The following is a 15985-nucleotide window of genomic DNA, read 5'->3' on the forward strand; positions in this document are numbered from 1 at the left end:
AGGATAGGCTATTTATTAGGTTACGTTCGTTATTTATTTATTATGTAATAAATTTATATATAATATATTAAATAGATATATAAATTATCAGAATTCAAATGTTGGCCACGCCATGGTCTCACAAGCCCCATGGGTATACACAAGCCCCCTGCGAGAATGGGTTTTGCGTACGTACATGCGTAACACTAACCGACATGCATTAAATGGGTTTCCCACCGGCCCCGCGTTTAGTGTAGATGTCTAGTTACTGCTTGGCTTAACTTAATAGGATACGGGATCGCACACTTTTACCAACACTTTTTGACAATTTTTTTTGTACTTTTACCTCGTTCACCGACATGCGGTAACCGACATGCCGTTGAGTTCTCCTGTAGTAGTGCCAGTTTAGGCTTGTAAATTTGTATCGGATGTGAAGTAAGATGAACAGGCAATCATATACATCTTCTATTGTGGTGTTAATAATAGATTTATTTTGTTAGCGCTTTTACATGTGCTCAAAGACGCGTTACAGATATAGTGAAAAGAGAAGAAAAGAAAGGAACAACAAATAAATATATAGTTAAAGTTAAAGTCAAATAATACAAAAACAATCACACATTAAAAGCCAGTATTGTAGTACAGTATTGTTTATTATATTCTTTGCCCCCCGGGCCTTGAGTTTGACACCCCTGGTCTATGGTTTCAACTAGTAAGAAACTAAACCGAGATAAGTCAAACCAAATCTTGCAATGGTGGGATGTGAATATTCATGTTACTATCATTTAGTTATTTCCCATTGTTTGAACTGTAGTTTTAGTAGCAAAGTAGTATTTAAAATAGTACACAAAAGTTGTATTGTAAAGCGGCTCTCACTGCGAGAGTTCTTTTTCAAATGTTAGAAAAATACATGAGTTTTACTTTTTCTATTGCATAAATGAAAAATCCGGATTTGAATTTAGAAATCTCAATTACCTTTGAATATTGTCCACTGTCTCCACGTTTAAAAAAAAAAAAATGACAGTTAAAATATGAAGGAATTATACATGTGAGCTCATCTTCCTCTACTTTTATCCAAAACTGTAAAATAAAAAAAATATCCATATTTTAAATGGTCATAATCTCGGTCCTCCAAGGCAGTATTTTTGTTTTTACAATTTCAAGCCTCTGAATGAAAACATGTATTATCATCTTCTCTATACAGTTTAAAAAGAATTGAGATAATGTGTGTCTCTCTTCATCTTTTTTGACCATCTTTTAAAATTGTAGGTCACCCTTGAAAAAGACATCTTTTGATCTCAAGGGGCTTTCACCTGGTTAAATAAAGGCTAAAAACAAACAAACAAATGTGGGATCTACTAATATACATAAGAAAAATACCTGATATTGCAATACGTTGCACATCTGGTGGAGAAAAAAAAAGAGACATTTAGGGATTGGAGCCATTTTTTATGTCATCACCACAAATTACATAACAAAAGAATTGTGAGCAATTATTATACAGTTACTGAATAAACCATGTGAACAGTTCTTAGATAAAGCCTTACATGATTTATCTTCTGAATCACAGAACTCATATGCCAGAGCTGATTCAAGTTGTATCAATACACAAAACTTCAGGTAGCCTTGTTTCACAAAATAACTGATGAGACAACTTTCTGCAGATCGGCATTAAACAAGTGTTATTTAGGTATTTACAGTATGTCCACATATTTTAAATCTCACTTACTAGAACAAGGCATCTCAGTCATTGAGTAAAAAAAAAGAACATTTCAAAGACTATTTAAAACAAACCTTCCCATTCTTTGGTTCAAAATGCACACAACTTCAAGTGTTCAGAGCTGAGGCACTATGAGATGATCCTTCTTTCCTTCAAAGAGCAGAGTCTGTTATTCATTCAATATGTAATAAGCAGAAATTAATGTGAACAAAGAAATTGGAGAACATGATAAGTATGACATCCATAGATCAATTTCAACCATTACTTATTAAGCAATCTAATGATAATTGATACGTTGATGCAACTGAATGTTTGGTTTGTTTTGAAGACAGTAATTGCCCAAAATGGACAATTCACCTACAATAAAAAGTGTAGTGCTATGAATCACTCTAGATTGTTTTGGGGTTAGTTGTACAGTGTTGGAGATTTAAATGTCTGCCTTTTTCTAAAATATATTGGTACTAGATGGCATCTGGTTTGTGGTGCTCTTAACAGCAACAGTTTTTTGTTTTTTTAAATAACTAACAGCAATTTCTGTTTCAGAAATCATGACCCAGTTAGCCAAGATAATCAAAATAACTTGTTGTTGGGAGGATTATTATCTTTCTAACGGTCTACTGTACACATGCCAACCGCTTCGTCGCATATAAAAAGGACTGCATCTGGTCATAGGCTTGTGCTTTCAACGGGGTGAGATTTAAACATTGAGGGTGTCCTCCACGGCTGAGCTGCAATGAGCTGATTGAAACATAGCAGGAAAATAATGAACTTTCCCTTTAAAAAAAACTGATCTTATGAACTCCTACCTGGTTTCTTACTTGTCGGTCTCCAGATACATTAAAACAATGAATTAGTTGTTAAAATGAGGCCACTGTTTGATAAAGGTTGTTATTCACACTAACCACAAGGAGAAACTGTGAAAAAGCAACTCCAGAATCAAACAGAAAATACCTTTTTTTATAAAAATACAGCTCCAACTTTTAAGGAAAGCTTTGCTTGTCATGATCATCCCTTCTGGTTATACTGCATATATCTTTCTAGACTATTCAATGTATCAATTCAATGGTCAAGGATCAAATATCATCAATGCAAAAATAAAAACATCAACCAATCCCATTTAAAAAGAAAATGTCAAACCACATTTTTGTTGTTTTTCAAAAGTTGATATAAATGCGTATGTACGCTTCACAGGCCCCTGAATTTAATTGAAATGAATCAAAAACATCTTTAAGATTTTATGTTTTCAGCCAATGTTGTTGTTCAATTAATCAATATTGTATTATGATGACACTATAATGATGTATTAGGACTGTTTCTCAGTATGAGGAAAGATTCAAGAAAGAAAAAACTGTTTAAATGTTCAAATAGAAACCTGACTATCACAACAACAATGGCTCTGTTCTGCTCAAGTGTGCTCATTAGTGTGAAAGTGAGTCAACATGCACAGTACCAGGACATGAAAACTAAAGCAGATCAAAATATTCATTACTCATTTTATTAATTACAACTCTGCTCTTCTTACTGTGACATTTGAAAAGGTCTTCCATTAAACAGGCCTATGAACCCTCAAGAGCAGCACTGGCAGTCTAACAAAATGCCTGAGACTCCTGAAATGTCCTGACCACACACGATGAACTGGTCATGAAGATCACTGCCGTCACACACACTGGTGCTATCTATGGCGTTTCCTCTGTTTGATGGTAAACAGGTTCTCATCCGTTGGGTACTGTGAAGCATCAGAGTTCTTCCGGTATCGGTTCCTCTTGTTCCTCTTTCCTTTCTCTTGCTTTGACGCTGACCCCTGCATCTCTTCAGTTTCAAGCCAATGAGGGCGGAATTTTGGTAGCTTTTCAGGAACATTATTCTTTTTCCCCAACTTCTTCCCCTTCTTCCCCTTCTTCTCTGTATCTCCTCTTTTGCCTCCTCCTCTGGGAAAGTCATCCGTTTCATTCAAAATTATTTTTTTGGGTGGACGAGGTTTTATCGAAGTGGGGACCGGTCTCTTGGGTTTCCATGGTTTCTCAGTGCCTTCCTGTTGTTTGGGCCTATTGTTCCTTCTTGCTTTGGGTGCTGGAGCCTGAAAGTCATCGTCATTGAAAAAGATATGGCCTGGTTTGTGGTTGCTCGGGCTTTGGCGAGGTGTATGGTGGGTCTGTTTGTTGCTTTCGTGATGGCTGAACTTCTGTCTCTTGTTTGGCGGTCCTGGAGTGAAAGGGGTCTGAGAACTGTTAGTTAAAAGGCCATTTTTTTCCAGCTCTGCCAAAAGAACAAAAAGAAAAAAGCATGAATTTATTATGTATCTAAATACAACTCAAGACCACAGGAAAGAGAAAAATGATGACTTAATTTAAGTGAAAAGGTGTCTTTGTGTTTCTGTGTGTGAATTACCTTCAACCTTCGATAATATCCACTTTCCTCTACTTTTGATCTCCTTCTTAGTGTCGTAGTAGTTGATAAACGGTGTGCTGGGATACGTTCCGTTGAACATCCTTTTTCGTGTACACACCTGAGGAAACCACACATGACCGAATGTACAAACACAAATATCTCATTCAAATACGTAAAATATATTTGTGGCATCATATTCAAATGGAAATTGAAACTACAAAGATGATATGGATTTTAGGCCAAAATTAGATTATCCCTATGGTAACACTACGGTTATTCTGTAGAGTGTGTAATGGAATTCAAACAAAACCAATGGAGCTAGCTTTATCTATCACCTTTAATGGTGGCGATTTGATTCCTCAGCATTTCCAGGATGCCAATTTTTGAAAACAATTTGACAATAACATAATTGTAGGAGTTAAAGATTTAAAGAAATGCAAACTCGGTGGACATTTGTGTTGAAAAAATAAATCATGTAATACGAGAGATGAAGCCTGACAAAATAACCAAAACACCTAGTAAAATCGGTGCTGACAGTGACAAAGATTTTACCATTTTCTTTCACAATCTAGAAGATAAAATCCTACTGTATGACAAATCTCTAGAAATTGAGCCCGATATGCACACCGTAAAAAAGGAAGGGGGGGAAAAAAGGTCTACTAAAATAAGGAAATTCAAAATCTGGTGTATAGTACGAATCAAACAAGTTTTGTAAAGCAATTAAACCAAATGATGTGCCTTTAACTTGTCCATGATACAAACTAAAACATGCCTACAAACTAAATGAAAGGCAGTTCAAACAAGACAGAGCGAGATACTCACATGTCCAAAGTGCCCTCTCCTGGAGCAGTTGTAGCAGTAGGCGGGAGTCCGACCCCGGTCTTTTCCCTTCGGCTTCAAAGGAGTGCGTGTCTCAGTCTACACAGAGAAAATCAAAGGAGTTTGTTAAAATTAAATTAAATAATTTTATAAGGGGGTGGTTAACCTCCCTCTTCTCATTCCCATGCTCTCTACAGATACAGGCTGCTGTGTATTGTACGGCGAATATGGGTTCTGATACAAACCAGTGATTACTAGGCTATAGTTAGAGGCCTGTAATGACCCTATATGATAAGTAACCATCTGTGTGTGTTGGACACAGGGTCCCGTCCCCTATGGGCCGGTGTTCTGAAAGCCTTCCATGCTCCAGCGCACACAGCAAATATACACTGATAAAGAGAGAGAGAGGAGACACACAGGCACAGTGTATTTACTGCTAATGACACACACACACACACACACACACACACACACACACACACACACACACACACACACACACACACACACACACACACACACACACACACACACACACACACACACACACACACACACACACACACCTAACTAAGGTGCCCCCTCCTTCCTCTCTCCCCCTGATTCCAAGATTACAAATTATTTGTGCCCCACGTCATTTCTTAAACATAGCTTAGCAACCTCCCCTCCCTCCCTGCTTCCCTCTCTCCCTTGTTCCCCTCCTCTCCTTCTGTCTCTCTCTCTTTTCCGCTTGAGTAGTTTTGCGGCAGAAAGGATGAATGCTATTAGAGCGTCGCGTCATTATCGGGTCAGGCCGGCCGGGCCCATCTCCATCACAAAGGCCGGGAGATCACAGACCTCTTGCGAGCGCGCGCGCGCGCACACACACACACACACACACACACAAACAAACACACATGTGCACCCTAAGGAGATCACAGTACCCGGCTCAAGCCCCCTTCACCCTTTTCTACCCCTCTTCCCATTCATCCTTCATGTAAATTGGCTGTAGGTCTACCTCTCTCTCTCCCTTACTGACCTTGGGCTTGCGTTATCTCCACATACTCTGATCCAGCACATCAGCAGAATGAATGAAAGCAAGAGAGAGGGGAGGAAAAAAGAAGAGGAAGAAATGAAATCGCCTCCTATTCTCCCATCAACCTGTGATAGTGGTCTGAAAACCTGGCGCGAATGTGTGTCTGTATGCGTGTGAGGAGTTGTCTGCCTCATCCAATATTAATTAACTGAATGAACCTTCATCCCACTCTGTTTTCATCCGCCGCTTCCTATCGGGGGCATCTAAATTGCTAACAGGGCCAGGGCCTGTGGGATCAGATCAGTTTGGTGTCTTTCTTTTTCTCATGGGAATGAAGAGGAGAGTCTGGCTGTGCAGGGAAGTCAGTATGGTACATTGAGGTTTAGCTTTGACTCGCTTGTCTTTCTCAGTAAAACCTAGAGGGGATATTTTGTGATCACGATGAAAATATGTAGCCTGACAAATCCAATCCATTTATTGTGGTCCACTCAGAATTATGATAGTAGTGCACGATAAGGATTTGTTTGGATAATAAATCATGAGTTAAATTTGAAAAGAAATAATGTTGTATATAACCAGAATCAATCCAATACAAATCCTCACTTATATCCACGTCGCTTACTTTCCCAGAAGGCATTAATCTCTCCATTCATAAACTTGCTAGACATACAATTCCCAGCATCTGAGGCAGCATTAAAAACGCTGGTGTGTGTTTAATTAACGGTCCTGTGGATGACGAGACAGCAGGAGAGATCCAAGTCTGATCCACTTCCTGCTGATACCACGTGAAGAGCTTCTGCTTCTTCTGCTGTTCAGAGACACTTTGCCAGTCCGAAAAAAAGAAGACTGAAGTTGGATGAGGACTAACGATTTAGTGTGTGTGCGGGTGTGTGTATAGAAGAGTGTTTGAGAAGAGTGTTTGAGAAGGTCCTAAGGGCTTCCCTAGGTGGACGCACACAACCAGCCATCCGTGGCCTCTCATGCAGGCACACACTGACACATGAGCGCACTCTCTCTCTCTCTGTCAAACACCCACACACCCTTATTTCCCACAGTTGTCCCGACACATGCACTGTGTCTCTCTAAGCCTTGCTCTCCTCTGCTCCTTGCCTTAGCTGCTGGTGGCAAAGCTGTGATAATCCTTTGGCCAACACAAAGCTCAGACTGTTACAGACTACAATCTGAAGGAACACACACACACAGTCATCAAATACAATCCGAGAAGCAAACAGGCTTGTGTGCGTGTCTGTCTGTATGTGTGTGTGTGTGTGTGTGTGTGTGTGTGTGTGTGTGTGTGTGTGTGTGTGTGTGTGTGTGTGTGTGTGTGTGTGTAAGAGGAGAGGGGGTGGGATCCGAACGGTAACGGGTGGTGGGTGCGTGGAGGCTGGGGCCAGCGGCGCTGTTTTGCATATGTTATTGCAGCAATGGAGAAAGGTTTGCATATGTTACTGGACCCACAAGGGACCAACTCTGCATGCTTTATCATAGAAAACAGCCTCACAGCACAACACCAGACTACTGGGCTCATACCAACACAAACAAACAGACCCTTGTGGTGCCTGTGTGTGCAACATGCCGGTATGTACATATTAGGCTAACAGGGAGGGTTAATTAGACAATTGTGAAACGGCTATAAGGTGAACATTTTCTCAAGGAGAATATACAAGAAGCAATTACAGAACCTCTAATCCACGTGTCCATTTGGGAATTTGAACAGTTCAAAATTATAAAGAAGTTATTCACATTGTTTGCTCTCACTCATGAAGAGGAAATCAGTCATTCTCAGGAGAGACTTTAAGGTGGAGGTGTGCAGTTAGGGAGGCTATGGAGACGGTAAAGGAAGAGAGAGAGAGAGGGGGGGGGTCCTCCAAGTAACCAGATGTGATTCCTACCCCCTTTGTGTCTGCCAGTTCACAAAGACTCAGACCGAAGCCCTAACCCCGCGCCCTGCGAGGACACACACACACATACACAAATTCCCAGAGGCTCTTCCTATCTCCTCCCGTCAGTCAGTCAATCAGTCTGAAGACAATCAGGAGGAGTCCTGATTTTCTCTTTAGAGGAGGGAAATGCTCCTGGAATGTAATGATAATATGATGCAGGGAACAGCAGTTGGGTTGCCACCTCTTGAGGAAGACCCCCCTTTTAGGGCAACAACTGGAGGTAATCTGGTCCCACCGTGGAAGGCGGAACAGAGGATACAAGCTAATCTATTCAAATCTCAGTCTAAGTTATTTGATTTCTTTGCTTAGGACTCACTGCTCAATGGCTTTTTTTCTATTGTTGCCAGTGTTTATGGAAACATGCTATTCAGTTTTTTCCCCCAGCAATTAGAAAGAGACAACACCAATGTACATGAGAGACAGGGATTTGGATGTACTATATACAGATGGACTTCTGTGCCCTGGTCAGGATGTTAAATCCTGATTTTACATCTAAGCCAACAAATCACACACAAAAACACACTTCCAGGCACACACATACTCCACAAAATCGACACCATCCAGCTAAGCGGAAAGGCACAAAGACCTGCAAAGCCTGCAAGACCTCTGATAACGCTGCACCTGTGTGTGTGTGTGTGTGTGTGTGTGTGTGTGTGTGTGTGTGTGTGTGTGTGTGTGCATTTGTGGGTACATTCCTGCGGTTTTGTACATATGTACATATAGCAGTGTTTTTTAAGACACCTGAACCAACATTTTAAAAATACTATCTGATACCTAAAAGTAATGATTACTTTTATCAGCAATTCATTAATTTGTCATGGGAATAACCTGATGTTGTAAAGCTTAAACCGATTAAATCTAAATATTATATATAAGTAAGAGTTCGTTTTCATGTAATGAAGCAAGCCAACTTTTCCATTCGAGACATTAAAGAATGAACTGTACTGATTTTAATTTTGAGTTGCAGTAAGGCTGTCAGAGAAAAAGGCTACATACCAATTAGCTATAACTGCTATAAGGTACCATGGTCTTTCTACACCTCTCCTTAATGAACTGCACCACCCAAATGACTTTAACCCTGCAAAACTTTCTTTGACCTTATGGCTGCTCGATGTTAATGGAATTAGATTTAAAACGTACAAAAGACATTTCCTTTTACAAATGTACCCTCCCCTGCCTCCTGCGCCTTCAGAGTCTCAGTCTGTGGAGAATAAAGGACAGAGTCTTTGGCATGGCGGGGGTGAAAGGTCTGTACTGTACAATGATGAGGCAGCAAAAACAGCTCACTGAATGGATGTGGATTTAAAGGATTTTCACAAAGCACTGTTTGAATTGAGCCCTTTCTTGTACGAGAAATAAGAAAAGAGGTCAGCCAGACAGAATGAAGGACAGAACGAGAAGTGGAATAGAGGTTGAACCTTAAACCTGGGATTTGAAGTTCAGCAGAAAGAACTGAAGAGTTAAGACCGGTATTATCCTTACTATTAGAATTATGGGTAATTTGTGAGGCTCAAGCAATATGCATTAGATACGGATTCAACACGCAGTGCCTTAAGGAAAAACCTTGAGAGGCGGGTTAGTGTTGCAAAGATTACCCTTCACCAGTGTGGAAAATACAATTTAACCACACCTTTTCTTTTACACCTCACATTCTTAATCACCATGAATGAGTTGCGTTATTTTTTAATTCACTTATTATGTTTATACATTACTGTATGTGATTTATTTTGGTTGAAGAGGGACAACAAAATACATTTGATTAAATCCACAAAAAAAAGACCCTCAGCTAAAAGCAAAATACAAGCTCGCTAAAGATGCACAGTTGCCATGTATCTGCATAAAAACTCCCCAATGGATGAAATTGAAAGAGAAACTGACATTTTGCAGTTCTCTGTTTAACCACTGCAGGGCACTCTAACACAGAACGCTGAAAACGTCCTACAGCAACTTCACCTGTGGTCAATTACAACTGCTATACTGAGACTGGTTTAAGGTTCGAAAAGATGCACTCTGACTTACTTATTAACTCAACAAATAACATTAAAACGATATATAATTTCCCCATATAAAAAACAGAGCTGTTCGGACATTGTGCTGTGATTCAAGGTTGTTTTGTGTTCTAGTATAAACACTATTGTGCCAAATACGTGCTGTTTACAATAAATACATATAAACATGCAAAAACTATAAATAGTTATACATATTAATTATGTTATTCTGAAGATCAAGTTTGTATTTCAGGTATTTTTGATTCCCTGTAGCCAAGCTTTAGTGAAAATCTATCCCTTGGAATATAAATAAAAACATTTTTAAAGGTAGTGTGATTTGGCATTAAAATTAGTTTGTAAAAAATTGTAAACATATTTTTGTTATCTGAGGTACATCTTACAAAATGGGATGAGTATGTAAGAGTTGTGAACGGTGTGAAATCGGATTTATGTCTTGTTGTATCTTGTTTATCCTAGTTGAAGAAAAATAATTCACCACATTTGAGTTATCTTAAATATTTTAAAAACAAATGATGCTTTTAATTGACATGGATGAAGTGAAACGTTCCACTTGGTTAAAAAGTCATTTCAATTTATTTTTTAAAATGTAAATTTAGGATTGAAAAGGGGCAAAACCTCCTAACCTTGGGCCAACAAAGACATGTGTGAATCGAGCATGAAAAGAAAAGGACCTTCTGGAGAAAGACGGTGAGACAAAAAAGGTATAAAACACACTAAATGAAAAGGGAGACAAAAGGTCAGTGAGGTGAAATAGAGGGACACCAAAAGGAGAGGAGTTAAAACGGCTTAATTTCTATAGTGAACAGAAAGGTCACACACTGTTTTTCATCGGCACCCCAAGAGACACTGACACACGCACACACACCTGTTCCCGAGGAAAAGATCGATACACACACTGATACCACCGTGAGGAGAGAATCCGCTCGATACACACACACACACACACACACACACACACACACACACACACACACACACACACACACACACACACACACACACACACACACACACACACACACACACACACACACACACACACACACACACACACACACACACACACACACACACACACACACACCACGGGCAGAGGTGCCGATCAATAAACACACACACGTACAGGTGTCACCCCTGCTATCCAAAGAGAGGCCAATCAATGCTCACACACTGATATACCTGTACCAATCAGCTGCTCAGATTCACTCTCTCGTCTGTCTCACCCTTTTTAATACACTCACCCCTCCTCGTTTCTCTCTCTGTCTCAACTCCCACCCTCCTGAATATCTTACAACACCCCTCTCTAGTTGTCTCCCCCTCTCTGTATCTGTTCCTTACAGAGCACTTTCCTTCCATGTAGGTAAATCGTGTTTATCCATTGCCCCATGGTCTCTTTTTGCTCCAGTACTACACATAAAGCTGGCATAATTAAACCTGCTAACTACATTCAGAGCTAAAAAAAAAGAAAAAGAAGGAAGGATATTTAAAGTGAGAGCCTACACTTCCTGCAGCAGCCATAGGGTGGCGCTCTTGTCTTAACCGGTACATCAGGGTCCTGAAAATACTAACTGGAGGGAAAACTGTTGTATGATCAAATGCACACATTTATGCATAATCTTTACATGCAATGAGGCAGCCTGAGTGTGGACAGCAGCTCGCTCAACATGCTCTGACCTTCCTGCCTTTACTGACCGTTTCCATTCATCCACTCACACTTCATTGTACTCCTCCTTTCTTTTCTTTTCTTTCCCTTTCCCTGACTTCAATGTCTGTTTTTCCTACTCTTTCCTGGTCTACTTTCTGTTGTGGGCTGGTAATTGTAAAATAGATTGTTTGCCTTTCCATGCTACGTCAGAAATCTCTCAAACAAAACCACTATGGTGGAGTTCAAATACACTATGTGACAGAACTGACAATTACGGTAATATATTAATTCTTTAAATCCTTTCGTCAAGCAGAAATGCCAATTATTCGCTTGTTTCAGCCTCATCATTTGCCGCTTTTCTCAGTCTTATTTAGTTGTAAACTAAACACCTTTTGGCTTTGGCCTGCTTGCTAGACACACCCAATGTGGAGATGTCATCCTGGACGTTAGAACATTTCGATCATATAGGCAAAAATATGTATTGAAAGAAAAGAAGATTGTTGACAGATATTTGATGGCTCCAGCCTTATTTGCTCTGTCAGTATTTTTGGTATTCCTGTTATTGATTGGTTGAATTTAGTCAACATGCCATCACAGTCTTATATTCAATGCTGCTCTAATGCTGTTATAGGAACAGAAACCGTTTGAGCTATCCAAAATACCGACAATTAATATCCTACTTGGCAACACTCACTCAGAGTAACAGAGTCATTCTCGCTACAGTCTCCATTTTGACAATCAACAACCAGTGGAAAATTCAAAGCAGAAGAGGCATGATGCAATGCACCCGCCCGTCTTCATACCAAGTTCACATCTGTTCTTTTTGTTTTGTGGAGAGGGTTCTGGGAAATGATGGAAGGCACTAACAAGATCAGTCGATGATGCTGGCTGGTAGTTAATATGTGCAACAAAACATACGAATAAACAATTAAATGGCAGAATGCATTCAATAATCAAAAAGAACATTTTTTGGGGTGAATGATATTTGGCATGTATCGTACTGGCAAAGACAGAAGGCGGTAGGCTGATAGGGTATGAGGAAAAAGACCCCTCACTGTAACGCTGTATGCAAAAGAAAGAAGTCAAACCAGGATGTCTGCATGTATTTGTGTGGGTGAGTGAAAGAGAGACTGAGAAAGAGTTGTCAAAGGTAACCTGTTTCCCCAAGCAAATTGTTCTGTGTAAATATTACTTCTGTTTAAAAATGTCTTCAAAACCATATGACACAGACAAGATGCAAATGTTGTGTGGATAGCTTTTTACCCCATTTACTTCTCTATATATATTTGTAGAAGTGTGTGTGGGTATTTGTGTGTCCATGTGTGTCAGTATCTTACTTTCTCAGTAAATACCCCAGGGCTTTGTGGTCTATACTGTGTGGTTTGGAGGAGTTTGTTAGTTGAGGGCCAGGTGCAGGCAGACAACACATACACTCACAGAAGATAAACGGACCCCACACACACACACACACACACACACACACACACACACACACACACACACACACACACACACACACACACACACACACACCTAAATAAAGTAAAAGGTTCCCATCACTCAGGGCACTTCCTTAATCTTCAGAGATTTTTACCGCCATGGTTCACTCCTCTGCTACAGGGCGAGTTCAATACCATTGACAACTGACTTATTGATTCTGAGTGATCGTGTGACACCTTTCCCTCATGCTCATGGAAAATACTTTTTTTCTGGTGGCTTTTAGGAACATCCACATGCTAAATTAAAAATGATCTGGTTCTGGTCACATTCCTCAAATCACTATCACTGTTCGGCGGATTTTAATAGTAGACGTTTAAAGACACTGAAGAAAGCACATTGAGAGAGAAATCACCCGAGACTCTGGTGTTATAAGAGCTTTGTTTGATAAATGCAGCTTACACCTACTAATGCACTACCACACTAATTCAATTTGGTTCCTTTAAGTTGACCAAAAACTGTAAAATAAAACACAGAGTGAATAATGTGTGGTCCTTGAAGAGTTTAGAAATGAATATTGGTTATAGCATATCACTACAGTAAGATTTAAAATATTTCTATTCTGATGAAGCAGGTTCTGCTTGAAAAAGATTCAAGAAGTGTCCCCGGCTGTGAGGGGCAGGGCGGGTGTGCTGCTGGCTTAGTCATCCCCTCCACCTCCACCACCCTGTTCTTTTACATTTCTCTGCTTTTAATTGGGACTCTGAGCAGAACTCCACAGGGATTTAGCAAAATTGGACACAGATAGGGTGCAAACTGATGGTACAATCTAAAGGAGTTAACTTTACCATTGTAATAGGGTTAATGTTATGAAATGTAAAAAGCATGTGCATCATTTGAATGTATCTATTATGGGACTTTAAGGTAAAAGCTGAAGGAACTGTGTAACACAAGACAGTTTTTAACACCTCCCTTTTCAGACGCTTTGCCGTTCTAAATACACACCTTTGAGTACAACAGGAATGTACTATTATGTTCTTCCTGTATAAAAAAAAACTCCCAATCAACTTCAGGTGTCTAGTCAGTGGTCCTTGATCCATCTACAAAAGGCCCTTTGTCCACCTGCCTTGTTCTCTCTGACAGCGAAGAAAAGCAGCACTATGACCTCACTTTGTTTTATCATTGTGCTTCATAAAACATAAAGAGATGTGGAAGGGATCAGATCAGATTTAAAACACCAGTGTGGAGTTTGCTGACAGCATTGGTTTTGTGGTCAAATACTCACTGTGATGTGATACTGTCTCCAGATCTCTGGACAAGCCTGAGGAGAGAAAAGAAAAACACACTTAATATGGTCTTTAATATACAGACTGATATACGCACATTTGAGAAGCACATAAAAAGGAATAAATCCGATTTAAAAAAGGGAGGGAATGAAAATGTCATAAAAACCAACTGCATGTATTTGTATCAAATATTTATGAGACACACAGATATAGATAGGATAGGATATTAAGGGCAGAATAAGACACATATTACAGAGATGCTGATTGACAAAGAAAGGACAGAGGCAGGGCCTTAAGAAATACTGTAGAGCAGGCCATGGTGTCATTTGTTTGGCTCCTCAGGTCTCTTCTTCTGTCTTTCACTAAAGCTTTATCGCCCTGATTTCTCAGCCTGTTTCCCTCCATGTGTCTCTCTTCAGTCAGTCAAACAGTCAGTAAGTAAGGCAGTCAGTTGTTTTGTCCCTGTGTGGCTAAAGCATTATCTCCGGGGCTTCGCCACGCTGTTCCTTAAGCGTTCCGACATCCTTTCCCAACCGCCGCCACTTCCCACTGGGAAATTGAAAATGCCGCAGTCGCCGCAGGCAACAGGATTTATCTACTTACACACCTACTGAGTGAGAGAGACAGAGAGCGGGTGAGAGAAGGAAAGGGGGATTCAAGCCAGTGCTGTGAGGAATGTTTAGTTTTTGTGCTTGCATAAACTAAACAAGTTCTTACACAAATTTGCATGATGTGCAAATTCTTGTCACAATAAAAAGTGACTATTTGGCTGAAAGTGTTTGTTCAAATCCGGATCTTTAAGCCTGTAAAGAACGCAGTGCATTTCTGGCTTAATCTGAGCGGTTTAGATTTGAATACAGAGATGGGCAAATATGAATTTGGATGGCTGTATCCTTCTCCACCTCTCATCTAGCTTTCTTTTCTTCAACAACCCCCCCCACCCCACCAGCTCCCTCCCGCTTGCTCGCTCCCTCCAGACCGCTGGGGTAGTGTGTTGTTGTCGAGGGCGACAGGCGAGGCGAGCGACACACTCGCGCTCCGTCAACCGTCTGTCTTTAATGAGAGACACAGAAAGGCCCAGGGGACGGAGACCTGACTCTCTTTCTCTCTCAAACACACACACACACTAACACATACAGTGTAATTTGTGAGTGTAAGAAAAAAAGTTATGCGTTCCAAGAAAAGGGTAATTACAATGCCAGACAACTTTGCACTTCTGTTTACTGTTGAAAACAATATGCAAAGGAGAGAGGAAGAACAAGATGAAGATGAGGATCCATAGAAAGAGGGGAGAAAGAAGGGAAGAGAGTGAGGGCGAGAAAGAGAGAAAAATGGGCGGTGTGTGTCCTGGTCTCCCCTCTCCCTCTCGTGTTCACCTGGTTACTCACCCATTACACAGAGCAAAGAACATGACTGACTGGCGAAGAAGAGAGAGCGTGAGGTGGGGGAGACACAGGCAAGCTCTTACATGCACACAGGGTTCACCATTCTACGGCATTAGTGTAAATGGGCAAGGTAATGAACGTTGCGGTGGGATAATTGTCATTGATGGCCATTAGATTTACCCTTGAATGCCAACACAAGCACATGCCCACATCTGGAATGTGCAGCATGGCAGAGACATAACTAAGCTGTAATTGCTGAAGTGTATCAATTAATGTGAACAGCGGCGTGTGCTGACCCCTGGTCACTCATTATTACTGAGAGAAAGTGTGGGGGAGAGGGAGGGGGAAAAAGAGGGGGGGAA

General features: G+C 40.5%; 1 protein-coding gene across 1 annotated transcript in view; it reads right to left on the bottom strand.

Annotated features, from left to right (window-relative positions):
• Positions 1-3171: 3171 nt before the first annotated feature.
• zcchc7 (zinc finger, CCHC domain containing 7) overlaps positions 3172-15985 on the bottom strand; it is a 31373-nt gene continuing 18559 nt past the window's right edge. The window contains exons 6-9 of the mRNA XM_010778060.1: positions 14238-14273; positions 4907-5002; positions 4085-4202; positions 3172-3952 (exon numbers count right to left, since the gene is read on the bottom strand). Coding sequence (XP_010776362.1) covers positions 3369-3952; positions 4085-4202; positions 4907-5002; positions 14238-14273 — 834 coding nt within the window. The 3' untranslated portion in view covers positions 3172-3368. The remainder of the gene's footprint in view (positions 3953-4084; positions 4203-4906; positions 5003-14237; positions 14274-15985) is intronic.

This window comes from Notothenia coriiceps, unplaced genomic scaffold (assembly GCF_000735185.1).
Source record: "Notothenia coriiceps isolate Sejong01 unplaced genomic scaffold, NC01 NC01_scaffold00018996, whole genome shotgun sequence".
Lineage (NCBI taxonomy): Eukaryota > Metazoa > Chordata > Actinopteri > Perciformes > Nototheniidae > Notothenia > Notothenia coriiceps.